At 37.8% G+C, this 14890-nt stretch overlaps 1 protein-coding gene across 1 annotated transcript in view; it reads left to right on the top strand.

The window, feature by feature from the left end:
* The first annotated feature begins 220 nt into the window (after nucleotides 1–220).
* The window catches only part of SPATA16 (spermatogenesis associated 16), a 197691-nt gene continuing 183021 nt past the window's right edge, over nucleotides 221–14890 (top strand). The window contains 2 exon segments of the mRNA XM_036447738.2: nucleotides 221–259; nucleotides 261–833. Coding sequence (XP_036303631.1) covers nucleotides 221–259; nucleotides 261–833 — 612 coding nt within the window.

Genomic DNA, 14890 nt, shown 5'->3' with positions numbered 1-14890 from the left:
ACAAATGCTTGGTGAATTTTGAGATTAAAACATGCACTTTCTTAGTAAAACAGCAGATGATGTACATATAGTTTTACTTTATGGCAAATAAATATCTATAATGAGTAAAACAGTATTTTAAATAAATTTGACTATACTCTTAAACCATTGGCATTTCAAAATATTGTTTTAATTCTTTTTTTTTCTCTTAACCCCTATAGGAGTCTCAGGGGAAGAATCAATGGATTCAGGAAGCAGTGTGAGTTTGAAGAATACCGTTAAATAGGGTCTATTCTGATCGGCTGGTTCCAAAGATAAACATAAGCAATAAAATGTCCACGTTAGCAAACCCACCCAGCACCCTGGAAGTACCACAGGAAATTAAGAAAAGCTGTGGCGACAAACAGGTGGAAACCACAGTCGACAGAATAAAAATGGCAAAGAGCATCAAAGAAAAACAAAGCAATGATTTAGAGAAACTGGTCTTTAAAAGGAAGGCAGAAGGAGAAGAGAAGCCAGCTGGAAGGAAGGAGGCAAAGATCATGGAACTTGACAGCCCATTGATCACCCTGCCTCTGCCTCACATCCCCTTAAAGAGCATCATGGATGTGGAGGTGAAGCTGGTCTATGTGGATGAAGAGGATGTGAGCTATGAGTTTGTAGAGTCCTTCACATCCACTGGGATTCAGCCAGCATGCCAGGAGGCTGAAATAGTAGACCCTGTGCATGGACCTAATTTCAACTTTCTGCCTCAGATTGACAAATGGCTTCAAGTAGCGTTAAAGGATGCCAGCTTGTGCTACAGACAAAAGAAATACGCCGTGGCAGCAGGACAGTTCAGAACAGCACTGGAGGTATGGGATTAAAGATAGATTGGTGAGAGGAGGCTGTGAAATGAACAGGTGTGATTACATGGAGCAGCTCTGATCACACTGTAATGAATAGTGATCATGGGGTGAAAGTATTGAATGACATGAGGATTATGTGGTTTCCCAGTTTACATAAAGCAAATAAGATATGCCTACAAATTAAAATGCCTGTGTGCACTTGACATACCTCATGCTTTTTCTCTGATAACAAACCTTGAAGTGAATGATAACATATTTTAAAAATGTAGTTGGTTTTGTAATTTATACCTATAAAAGCCATAACGTTTTAATATAACAGTGCTGAGTAGAATATATATTTTCTAGACATAGACAGTTAATAAGTATATGAATTGTCCCCCTTTGATGTAGTCTTCATGATTAAATGTAGCCATCTTTATTTTTTAGTATGGGCTGATAACTTATATGTGATACTTATTAAAAACAAAATGACACCATTTCACTTTATCATCAAAATGCACTTTCCTTCCTAGCCTAGTGAGCTTTGTGAATAATTATTTTTCTTTCTGCAGGTAGGTAAGCTGGTCAGTATCCTATATAATAAAAGGCTAATATTATAAGTGTTCCCACGAAGGGAGGGGGGGAATTTGACCAACTGAGAGTTAGACTTGTACTGACCACCAGGAGGTGGCAGTGGCAGGCAGCCAGGGGAAGGGAGGCTCCAGCCAGCAGCCACCAGGGACCCTAACCATGCACGAATTTCATGCACCGGGCCTCTAGTGTTGGTATAAAGAAATAGCCCGTGGACTAAAATGAACTTGAGAATCACCACTAAAACACAAAATAGTGGTAGGAAAATTTTTCTTCATCTCTTGACTCACTAATTCTATAAAAGGATCAAAGTGTATAACTAGAAGTCCCATTAGTTTGGCAATATGGGTAACTACACATTTCATTAAATACAAAAAAAAAAAAAAAAAATCAATGCACTATTTATATATGCCTGATGGCCACTGGAGATGTTATAAATGAGGTAAGACATGGTTTCTTTCCTTTCGTAGTCTGATGAGGGAGACAAACCAGTAAACAGTTAAGTAGAGGTGGCTTGAAGGAATAGAGACTGATCTACCCTGGGACAGGGGCCATGGTCAGGAGTCAAGTGTGAGATGTTTGTGATGGAGATTTAAAGAGTAAAGTATATCCACTGGTACTTGCAGGTTAAAGTGACTACATCTACAATGAATTATTAATGGACAGTACCAGATAATGGTGCCCCTAAATATTTAAAAAGAAAGTCTAAGTGCAAAAAGAGAGGCCCAAAGAGAGATGAAAGGATGAGGTGGAGCACAAATGGATGCATCTGTAAATATTTCTGTCCACAAGGGGTTATCTACACAAAGAAGGGAAGGGGGATGTACTAGGTAAAAAGTGCCCAAATAATCAAGCTATTCACACAGCACTGAGAGCCCTCTGCTGTCCTCTGACCTAAAGACCAGTAGCCTCTAGCTAAGAAAAGGATGTTAAAGAAAGACTTCAGAAAGACCCTTGAAATGGCTATAGCCATTTTCAGCTGAAATATTTTTTTGTCAGGGGAACAGAGGGCATAGTTAAAGGTGTGATTTTATAGATATAAATAATCATTTTGTTGATGAAAAAAGAGAGGCATAAATAAGAAAGGAGATAAACTTCCAATTAAGCCAAGGTAGACAAAAAAGCTATCTGCATTAACTGGAAGAAACTATCCAGTTTTTCCGTAAAACCTGGTGTTCAAAATTATAATATTTGAATCAGATTTTTTAAAATTTCTTTATTGATTAAGGTATTACATATGTGTACTCATCCCTCCATTAACTCCCCAGCCCACCCCCCACTCCCACATGTCTTCACCCCCCTGGTGTTCATGTCCATTGGTTAGGCTTATATTCATGCATACAATTCCTTTGGTTGATCTCCTTTCACTCACCCTCCCCTGACTTTCCTCTGAGAGGAAATTTTGGTCATTAAAATCATTAAAATCTGGCTGCCAGATTTTAATGATCCCAAAATGTAATTGTACTAGAAAATGCTTATATTCTGACTCTCTCTATGATAATCATTCTCTACCCCGACCATTTCTCTCTCTCTCTCCCTCTCTCTCTCTCTCTCTCTCTCTCTCTCTCTCTCTCTCTCTCTCTCTCTCTCTCTCTCTCTGTCTCCACCCTCTATATCCCCCCTTAAAGTTTTAGGAAAGTATTGGATGCTGACACTAATTACTGATAATTAACAAAGGTAATTATTTTGAGACCAAAGCTTAGCTTAGACATCTGGTCTAGCTTTTGTCTCATTATCTTGGGAGTTAACTTTGAAATCTTACCTAGAATGTCTCTTAATAAGCTAAAGCTACCAGGAATAGAAACAATTTAACAATTTTAACTTCTTTAACCCTTTCTTCTCCTGACTTTAACTTCTCCTAAATTAAACTTTTTCAATACTGAGTGTTCTCAGGTATCAATTAATCATCTCTCTCTTTTCCTTTGGTCCTAGCATGGCTTTGAGTAAAATAGGATGGTTGACAAAGACAAAGGCAAATGATAAGAATCATACCTGAAAGATAGGTGCATCAATTTCTATTTTTTTGTGTGTAAGTTAGGATTAGGTTTGGCTGCAAGTGACAGAAAATCCAAAATAACAAAGCAAGAGGGAAGTTTATTTTTCTTTTACATAAATGTAGGTAGAGAAGGGCAGGTATGGGGAGGTCATCAGAGTATCAGGTATATTCTTTAAGATGTGCCTTTGACCTCATGACCCAAAATGGCAGCCCCTATTGTTGTTATTGCATCCACAGCCTAGCCAATCAGAAGTGGGGAAAGGAAGGACAGAGGCACACTGTGTCTCCATTAGCACATTTCACACAAGTTGCACACACCATTTCCATTTTTTGTTTCATTGACCCAAATTGAAGCATGTGGCCACCCAAATCTACAAGAGAAACTGAAAAATATTGCTTTTATTCCAGATGCTCCTAACATTCAGGTCCTATTATTGAGGAAGATTATTGGTAAAACAGATAATACTGAGAGATAGCTAGCAAGTTTCCATTACAATGCTTGTTACTTGTGAGGTATTGCAAAACATACAAATGCTTGCTAAATGGGTGTTATAAAGACAGCTGGTAGGACTGTCCAGAAACAGAAAAGTAAAGAGTGGGAAAGGCCCTGGACATTTGTAAAGATTTATTAATTGACATGATAATTTTCAGTGCATCTAATAATCACTTTAAGAATATTATGCTTAGTGTTAGTTTCTCTGTGCTCTTAAACTATTAACTCGTTTTTATTATAATATTTTATAATGATTATGATAAAATGGTAGGCAAAGATTGAGAAGACAACTTTCAAAATGCAGTCAACTTTAGTCTTTTGGGATTTCAGATCACAGGAGGCATTTATTAAATGTGCTTAATGAAACTTATTTTGCAATGTTTTCTTTTTACTATATAAAGTTGAAGAAGTTATGTAGGTAATATTAATCCTGAGCTCTATGACCAACTCATCAAACTTTGTTAAGTTTTATTAAAATCAGTCATTTGCTCTTGTGTTTGTAGTCACATCAGGAGTCATACTAGCAGGGCAGAAGATATAAGCTGAAGGCAAAATCACAGATTCATAGTAAATTTTCATGCCTAGATGCTATTCCCTGTAAGGTTTTAGAGGATAAGTATATAAATTCACCCACTATAAAAATAGTAGGGGGCTTTCTATAAGGAAATATATATATGACACTGGCCCCGTGTGGTTGTATTTGTGTCATAGGCAATACACACTACTTTCAATATATTGCTTAGATGTTAGTTAAAAAGTAGGGGAAAAAATAATTAATAAACAATCTAACTTCTCTTTCATAGAAAGAAAAAATATCTATATCATAAAAGGCCTGTGGTTGTCATGCCGCCACCACCAAATGATCAGCAGCATTGGGCAGAGCAAAGTGTGAGCTACTAGAAGAGGAAGCGAGCATGCGCGCTGGGCCTCTAGTTATTAATAAAGACTTATAAGAAAGCTTGAAGCTGTGAGGATGTACTAATCAGGTTTTTCTTGTCTCTTACAGGAAAAAACACTCATTATAAAAGGTTCTTCTAAGTTTGTGATGTGTAACCTAAACAATATCATCATTTCAATCTTACTCATAGGATCTTAGTAATTAAGAGGCTTCCACCTTTTGAATTAGAATTAGAGCTACTAATATCCACACCCTTCAAAATCCACAGCTTCAAACAATCCCTTTGAGCCAGCTTGTCCCTCACCAAATGGAACTTTCAATTTTCATTTCATCACATAGGAACCCGTTGGCTTAAAGAATTAATCTTTTAAAATAATATTTTGGTGCTTCAGTCACTGATCTGTGAAGTTAGAGTAATAACTCACATTTATGGAGCTCTTTATACAGGTCAGATGTCACTATATTTTACATTCTGGGAATGTTTACATTTCTTATTCCACTAGGGGCCCGATGCATGGATGCATGCACTGTTGGGGTCCCTCAGCCTGGCTGCACCCTCTGACAATTTGGGACCCCTTGGGGGATGTCAGACTACAGTTTTGGCCTGATGCCCGCAGGCCAGGCTGAGGGACCCCACCAGTGCACAAATCCGTGTACTGGGCCTCTAATATGCATATAAAACATTTGGTTAATCTCTTCCCGCCCAACCCCTTGCCCCCTTCCCTCTGAGATTCATTTGTCTGTTCCATGTTTCCATACCTGTGTGTTGAGCATCTGCCCCCTGATGGTCAGTGCACATCACAGCTACTGGTCAAACGATCACTTAGGCTTCTATATAGAGAGATTTTATTCTCACAACAAGCTTATGAAATGGGATGATTATTATTCTTGTGTTACTAATGAGAAAACTAAGGAAGAGACAGGTTAAGGAACTTTCTCAAGAATCAACAGCTAGAATCAGTAGAGCCAGGAGCCAATCAGGGTGATGTGGAGCAGGGCTCACCAGCTGAACCACTATGCCTGTGCCACTCTAAGTGTGACTTTGTTGGAAAAACAGAATTTTGGACTGGGCCCTACCTGCAGAATCAGTATCTGTATTATAACAAGATCCCATGTGGTCCCTGTGCACACTGCAGTTTGAGGAGCATGGCACTCTATAATATGCCAACATGGAACAGATTTGCCCTCTAATTAAAACTTTGCAGCTGGGTCCCTCATTTAAAATGCTCTACGCCTCTCACTAATTTCTAAGGAAATAATGCCCTCTTAGGCAGTGTTTCCTATAACAATGGTTTAGAATTTTGGAATTTCAAGGACCCATACTTTTTTTTTTTTTAAGTTATGGAGGAGGACTGCTGTTGTATTTGTAGGAATATTACAAAAGTTACCATCTATTAATGCCATTATTTCATAATAAAAATATGGAGTAATTTAAGACCAATGAAGTAAAAAGAAAATAGAGCATATTCTCCAAAAGAAGGATTTTAAAAAGTAGATTACATTTTAATTTGATGAAAAGTTGACTAAATTGTCTTTACTTTTTATTTCCCCTTGGAGATCAGTAAGGCATCAGTCTGAGAACCAGCTTGTGGGAATCACTGTTCTAGAACACATTCCCTTTATGGTAAACGTTAGGTATCCAGGACGAGTGAACCTGCACAGAGCCTTCTTATGAGATTACTTCCCAGGGTAATGGAATTTGGTATGAGGCAGGTCCATTTTGGAGCCCATCCAAGGGGGCTTATTTAATGAAGTAGCAAAGATATCTCATTATGGGGCAGCCTCACCTCTAATTGCTCTGCTGAGAATAATTCTGTAGCAAATCTCTAGGGCATGAAAATGTGGACATCCCAGAAAGCTTAATTTAAATGGATTCTAACACAGGTAGTTCCTAGTGCAACATGATCAAGAAATCAAGAGCTCACCAAATTTTCTGAGTGCCTGAGCTGTCTGTTTACACATCTGTGGCTTTGCATGTGGATTCAAGTATGCACTTCTTAACTCATGCTGGGGTCCGGGCCCTTTTATTCAGATAAGATTCAGAGTGACCCTCAAAGACAGATATTCCCCCTCCCCCCCCCTTTTACAGAAAAAGAAACTGATGCTCTAAAATGTCTGTTTTTATTTTATTATTTTTTAATTTTTTAAATAAATTTTTATTATTCATATTATTACAAATGTTCCTCATTTTTCCCCCTCCATTGCTCCCCTCCACCAGGTTCCCACCCCACCCTCTGCCCTTTCACCACCCCCTGTTGTCCTCATCCATAGGTGCACAGTTTATGTTCAGTCTCTTCCCGCACCCCCCACTCCTCTTTTCCCCAGGAATTGTCAGTTCACTCCCCTTCCATACCTCTGATTCTATTATATTCACCAGCTAATATTATTCATCAGGTTTTTTAATTCCCTTCGTTTTTAGATTCACTTGTTGATAGTTATGTATTTGTTGTTCATAATTTTTATCTTTGTTTTCTTCCTCTTCCTAAAGAACCCCCTTCAGCAATTCATATAATTTTGGTTTGGCAGTGATGAACTCCTTTAGCTTTTTTTTATTTGTGAAGCTCTTTATCTGGCCTTCGATTCTGAGTGATAGCTTTGCTGGGTAGAGTATTTTTGGCTGTAGGTTCTTGCTATTCATCACCTTGAATACAACTTAAAGTGCCACAGCTAGTTTGTGGCAAGGCTGAGACTAAATTGAGGTGCTCATTCACATTTAGAATTCTTACACTATTGCTTTTCATACGTTAACGTGTGTAATAACTGCATAGGAATATTGTTAAATATGCAGATTCTGATAGGTTAAGTCTATGATGGGAAATCAGATACCCCATTCCAAATAATCTCCCAAAATATGCCCATGCTACTAGTCCAGGGATGACTTTTTTTTTTTTAATATATTTTATTGATTTTTTTACAGAGAGGAAGGGAGAGAGATAGAGAGCTAGAAACATCGATGAGAGAGAAACATCTACCAGCTGCCTCTTGCACACCCCCTACTGGGGATGTGCCCGCAACCAATGTACATGCCCTTGACCGGAATTGAACCTGGGACCTTTCAGTCCGCAGACCAATGCTCTACTGCTGAGCCAAACCGGTTTCAGCCAGGGATGACTTTGAGTAGAAAAGATTTGTGTCACTTCACTGGTAGGTTTGAAGATGCCTATCATGGCCCCTCTAGCAAGTTAGCAGTAAATACTTCCACATTTTACTTAGCTCACTCAGCCCCGGGGGGGCCACAGGGACCCAGCACTCTGTTTGACAGAGCACCAAATTTTGCATTAGATTATCTGTGTTTCATGTGGCTTCGACTTCCAACAACTTTCTTAACCCCTCAGAACTCCATTTAAGTAGGAATGATAATGATAATGCCCAACAGCAAGGATTGCTTGTTGAAAAGCAAGATGAACTTTAAATTTGTGTGTAAATTGTCATTGTACCTCTTAAGCATCCCATTTCTCTGTACAGTATTATTTAAAATAAACTTTAGCACTCCCAATGATTTTCCCCAATTCATTGTTTATCATCATTGTTTTAATCCATACCCATTTTCCCCTTTGGTTGATATTAAAAAATGTATCATTTTCTTTTAATGATACTTGAAATTCAATCAGAACAAAGAGTCAAAGTAATTAATTGCTTTCTACTCTATCAATTATCTAAATTAAGCACTATTTTGAACTATGAGGGACTTTTGATAAAAAAAATATATAAGATTTTAATGCACAAATTGTTATGCTAAAAATAGTTCATTTTGTCTTAGTTGTCAGGTACAAACTGATTGTTGGGCTTGGTATGTTGAGGATTAAACATTTCAGATTTTAACTTGATTTTGCCATATTAATTCTATCCAAGGACACCATAACTAGTGAGCTTTTTAATGATAAAGTTGGTCTCTTTAATGCTGGCAAACTTACATAACAGAAAAATACAAAGTGGACGTCTCTCGTAACCTCAAAAAATGAAATATTGAAATTAGATATATTTCTATAATCAAATACTAGGTAAAACAAATCTCTAGAAAAACAGGATTTACCATTATAAGAAAAAAGTGTATTGATACCACTACCATTTACCAGCTGTTTCAGCCTGATAGAGAGCTGAATGCAGCGGATCCAGATATAAATAAAACCCGGTCCCTGCCCTCAAGGAGTCAGAGATTAGAAACAAGGAATTGGGTTACTGCCCGTGTTCCAGGACTTCATTTGGATTTTCAGGTTACGGATTTTTTCTTTTTTAATTTAGTGTGTTGTTATCATTTATATCTCAAAATGTTTTTTTCTGAAATGTGTTCTTTAAGTGGACATTGAAAAGGACTTCTTACATATTCCACAGTAATTTCATTAACTCCAGTGACCATCATCCTGACCCCGTGGAATCTAAAAGATTTTTAAGATATACAAAGGAGAGCTGATTTTTTGTTTAAAAAAATTTATTTAACAATATTTTTTAGGATGAATATTATTAAAAAGAGATGAGAAATGGGAAGAATGCCTAAGACGATTCCTCAGTTTGATGGGCCCTTGTTACTATTGAAGCTTTCTATCCAAATGACTGGGATCTGACTCACCTGACTCCCATTGAGCCCTCTCCCTGTCCTGCACAGGAGCAGTCATTGATTGACACAGAAAAAAAGGAAAGAAAGAAAAGAGGCAACAATTCTTATGTGTGCTCAGCACCCATAATATGGGGGGTGTGTGTGTGGGGGGGAGTTGTGGGACTGGATGTGGGAGAATCAAAAGTCAGGGAAGAGTGGAAAAGAGGAGCAACTGAAGGTCACAAGGCAGGCACTGACTATCTCAAGGAGAACCGAGTTGCCCATAGAGGTCAAGTGTGGAAGAGGGGTGAGAAGAAGAATTTTCAAGAAATAAGACTATATACTATAATTTGTATCACTGTACAAATGAAATAATTACATTTTATGAAATTCATAGATTCCTGACATAGTTAAACTCACCTAGGGTCATGGTCAGCAAACTGCGGCTCGCCAGCCACATGTGGCTCTTTGGCCCCTTGAGCATGGCTCGTCCACAAAATACCACGGCCCTGGGTGAGTCTATTTTGAAGAAATGGCGTTAGAAGAAGTTTAAGTTAAAAAATTTTGGCTATCGTGAATTGTGCCGCTATGAACATAGAGGTGCATATATCCTTTTCTGACTGGTGTTTCTAGTTTTTTGGGAGGATATATTCTTAGAAGTGGGATCACTGATCAAATGGGAGTTCCATTTTAGTTTTTTGAGGAAACTCCATACTGTTCTCCACAGGGGCTGCACCAGTCTGCATTCCCACCAGCAAGCAGTGCACGAGGGTTCCTTTTTTCTCTGCATCCTCACCAGCACTTGTCGTTTGTTGGTTTGTTGATGATAGTCATTCTGACAGGTGTGAGATGGTACTGCATTGTCGTTTTGAGAGGAATTCACAGGCAGCAAAATCTCAGACATATACCAAAGCAACTTCTTCACTGATACCCCTCCTATGGCAATGGAAACTAAAGAAAATGATAAAAAGAAAACTAAACAAATGGTACTACGTAAAAAAAAAAAAAAAAAAAAAAAAAAAAAAAAAAAAAAAAGCTTTTGCACAGCAAAAGAACTCATCAACAAAACAACAAAAGCCCACTACATGAGAGAACATATTTGTCATTGTTATCACCGATAAGGTTTAATCTCCAATATTTACAAGGAGCTCATACAACTTAACAAAGGGAAGATAAACAACCCAATCAAAAAAATGGACAACGCACCTAAATAGATATTTTTGAAAGAAGACAGAGGAAAGGCCAAGAGACATATGAAAACATGCTCAAAGTCACTAATTATCTGAGAGATGCAAATCAAGACAGGGTGACGTTTTATGGGTAGAGGGTAAGTTGAGAGCATCCTTAGCGTAGAATTTTTAATTGAGTTGGAAGCAATTTAGGAATTTGAGACTTGAAACCAAAGACTAGACAGACAACAGAGGCACATAAGACAAGGACTAAATTGGATTAAGGCGGAGCATTTGAGACCTCTCTAAGGAGAGGGACCAGGAATCCATGACAGTAACAAGCTGCAACGTTATATGATTTTCCACAATGTCTCTCTGAGAATCCAAAAGTTTTGAATGACTCAACTTGAGGTTTTAATGAGAAGGATAAGAGAGCAAAACTACAGGGTATCCCCAAAAAATGTATAGACACTTTGATAGCTGTTAAGTTAAAATGAAATGTATTTTTATAAACACTGCCTTTATACTTAAAGTGTGTATATATATTTTAGGACACATTTTACACTGTCTTTAATGTAGAAAGAGTGGTTATAATAGTGGAATGTGGGTCTGGGCTGGGTAGAAAAGGACAGAAGAGAGCCATCAGACTGAGAGGACATGGTGCTTCAGGGACTAAAGTTTATTAGACTGGGTATAAGGAAGTGAATGAGCTGAAAAGCTAGGTTTGGTCAAGAAGTAGTATTGGAGTATAAGATTTGAGATGTTAAGTTCTATGGGATGTGCTCGCTAAATCAGAAGAAATTGATGAATTACAGGGTGTTTTTTTTTTTAAAAAAAGTGAGAGGCCACAATACTAGTGGATGACTGCGGAGTCCTCGGGTGGATAACTGAAGTCACTCAGGACAATCCTGGGGCAAAGAGCAAAGAAGACCATTGTCTAGGTGTCAACGTTTAGTGAATGTGGGGAAATCTCAGAGGTCTAGTAAATGACACAGTTAAGGTGGAATAGCTAGCTGACACAGTGTTCTGCAATAACGTGCTAAGGGACAGGAAGGACAAAAACCTCCGTGTGACAGAGGCTATAAGGAACCTGGGCTTCTTGGAGAGTGAGCTAGAATTGAAGAATGTGGAGAGAATATTCAACTTCTTGATTAACTAAATGTGGTGATCGGTTTACAGTGGGGGGGGATCATGTATAGTGGAAGCTGTAGAGGGCAGATTTCAGAGGGGAAACCACAGAGCACAATAGCAATGACATTTTGGGAATGTCTTGTTCAAAGAAGGGTAGAAACATGCTTGGAGTGGCAACTATCACTTATCCCTCTCCTCCATCCTGACAGGTCCGTAGTCTAGCCCAGGTCAAGGTCATATGTCATCCGCCTGTGCTCTGGCTTCTTGGAAAGCTCAGCAAGCCTTGGTCTGAAGGGGGAAAAGATGAAAGAGATTTCCATACGCAGCAAAAAAAAAATTTTTTTTTTGTCACTGCACCCTTTTTTCCTGTGTATGTACAGGACTAATCAAAAACCCAGCACAGGTTGTTACAATTAAGTAAACTGGTACAATGATAAATTGATTTTAGAATACACCTCTAAAGTTAGTCAGTGAGGTTGTTTGTATATTTTGGCATGTTCATTTATATTTATTGGATTTTCCTCTTGTTTTTAATATTTGAAATATTACTGAGTAATTGTTTATGACTAGCCAGGAGGAAACATATCAATACATGTAGTGGTAATCACATCTTTTTAATGAAAGAAACATCAGCCTAATTTACTTTGAGTGTTTAAAAATTAATTTAAAATATTGATAAATAATAATTCTCAGTGGCTTTGTTACCACCCTGTGTATGTGTGTTCTCTGTGCCTTTGGGACACTCTATTTGGGGTGATTCGCAGAGCCAGCTTTTAGATAAGGGTGATAATTATTTGTTGCCATGCAAAGTTTTAAGCACAATAAATAAGCATTTTTATATATCAAGCGAAATGGTAAAAAAAATGAAAATTAAAGAAATAATAATTATCCTCACTTGCCAGAGCCCTAATAAAGCGTAAATGTCAAAAGCCAGTCACTCCATGCCAATTAATTCTTTTGTTTTTATTTTAATCATTTTATCACTAAGAGCTCACTCAGCAGCAGACCCAAATTAAGATGCTGGAGATAGTTTAAAGTAGCCCAATCCTGATACTAATCTCAAATTAGGAATAAAAGGAATGTCCTGCCATTTGTAAGGGTTATGGGAACAGCAATCAAATAGCCACTCAAGCAAAAGAAGCAAGTAAAATATTATGCTCTCCAACGCTGGGAACATATGTCATCGCAGAGCACAGGAAGCTAGCGCTGGCACTCCGGGGCCTGCTCAGCATTTCTGGCTCCCACGGAGAGTTTTTTTTCACAGATACTTTAAGACTGAGTTATTGTACATCTCCCTCCACCGTCGTGTCATGAACACTGAGGCTGCATTCTAACGCAGGCCCCAACTGCTAAGTGATGGATTTAGGCAGAGTTCTCCGAGGGGGCGGGGCGACCAGAGAACAAGAGCTTCCGCATGGGGATGTCCATTTAAGGCATCACACAGTTGCTGCCACCGCCACTTGTTAATTTAGGCTGTCAAGGGAGGAATCTGAAGAAAGGAAAACGAATGCCAAGAGACTGAGCTGAAGCTAGAGGGAGGTGTAGGTGGCTGTGATGGGTGTTTGACCTCTACTTAAGAGCGCCCTGACGACAGTGACACGCACAGTGGAATCCTCAGCTCACTTGTCAGCTCACCCACGCACAGCGTTGACTATCACAAGTGGGAGCTGTTCCGTGCCACTCACTGCTTTTGTTTTACACATTTTAAATGTATCGCTTAGTTTTGTATAGGTCATATGTTCACACAGTTCAAAATTCAAGAGGTAAAATATCGAATGCAGTCAGGTCTCCTTTCCACCCTAATCCTGAGCCACCTGGTTTCCTTGTAAATGAGCAACCATTGCTTATCTTAAAGTTGATAAATACAAGCAATATGTTAGTATATAATATTCTTTCTGTAACTTGATTTTTTTTACATCAAAATACGTCTTAAGGGTTATTCTCTAGCAGTGTTTATCATATTTCTCCTGTTTTTTTTTTAATTGCATAATATTCCACTATATTAAAGATATATTCTCCTTTGAACATTTAGGGGTATTTTTTTCCAGTATTTTCTTCTTAGGAATTGTACTGTAATTAATACCTTGTTTATGTGTCATTTTGCAAGAATGCAGGCCTTTCCTTAAATCGAATTCTAAGAGTTTTACACGTTTCAAACTTTAATAGATATTACCAAGCTACCAACCCAGTGTTTCTTTCACTCTCACCAAAACAGTGTATTATCAGAGTTGTTTATCCTTTCCAAGATAATACATTAAAAAAATGAGAGCATAAGACAGATTTTCATTTCTCTTATTATTGAGTAAGTTGAGCATTTTTTCCTATATTTTAAGAGCCATTAACATTTACTTTTTCTGTATATTTCCATGTATTTTATTTCACCCCAAGTTCCTAATGAGTTGTTGGTGTTTTCATTAGGAATACAGTGGTTTTAAATTCAAAACATGTTTGAAAAGTTCCTTTGGGACAAATACATTTTTTTTCTATATAATTCCGGTAAATTTCTGCAGAGTAAAAGAAAACTTTTCCTTTTAATTTGTGTTGGGTTGTAAACTTGTATTAGAACCCAATTACCATTCTTTAGTGGTGCCAGGATGACCTGGGCAGCCATCCCTTACATTATGCGGTAAATGTCTGTAAAGTGAAGTGCATGCTTATATTTTTAAAAAATGGGATAGTAGTTAAGCAATAACATTTAGAGGGAAAAAATCCCTAATCTATAAAAATCAGAAAAACCTTTATTAGCAGTAAAATTCTTGTACAAGAGCATTATTTCTCACACATTCTGAGACTGTAAAATCTTTGGTAATTTAGGAATTATTATTTGAGATTGTGACATTTTAGATTTTGGTGGTGCTTCTAATGTGCCAAGTCCAGCATTGTCATTTCTCCTAGAAATCCTGAGAGGGAAAATATGGTAGAGGTTAATAGCTAGCTAAAGGTAGATTTCACCAGACTGTTCCTCTAATGATGTGTTTTATAGGTAGCATATGGTAGCACAGTTATGTTAACTCTGGGTGAATTTTTCCTCGTGAACTTTTGTTGAAAGTTCTACATTTTAATTGTGTCTGGTATGAACCATTACTTTAAAGTCAGAAAATTATTTGCTCTATCCTACTACATATTTACTGTAGAACAAGAAATATAGAGATTGTCAATAAGGGCTAAGTCACCCATGATACCTAACTTGGAATTCTCTCTAATGAGTGGCAGTGATTTGAGAGAAATGCTATTTTTCTCCCATGACATCAGAGATCAGTGCTGAACTTAGA

This window comes from Pipistrellus kuhlii, unplaced genomic scaffold, assembly GCF_014108245.1.
Source record: "Pipistrellus kuhlii isolate mPipKuh1 unplaced genomic scaffold, mPipKuh1.p scaffold_m20_p_2, whole genome shotgun sequence".
Classification (NCBI taxonomy): Eukaryota; Metazoa; Chordata; class Mammalia; order Chiroptera; family Vespertilionidae; genus Pipistrellus; species Pipistrellus kuhlii.
Note: the sequence above shows the minus strand (reverse complement) of the source record. Positions and strands in the feature narration are given on the sequence as shown.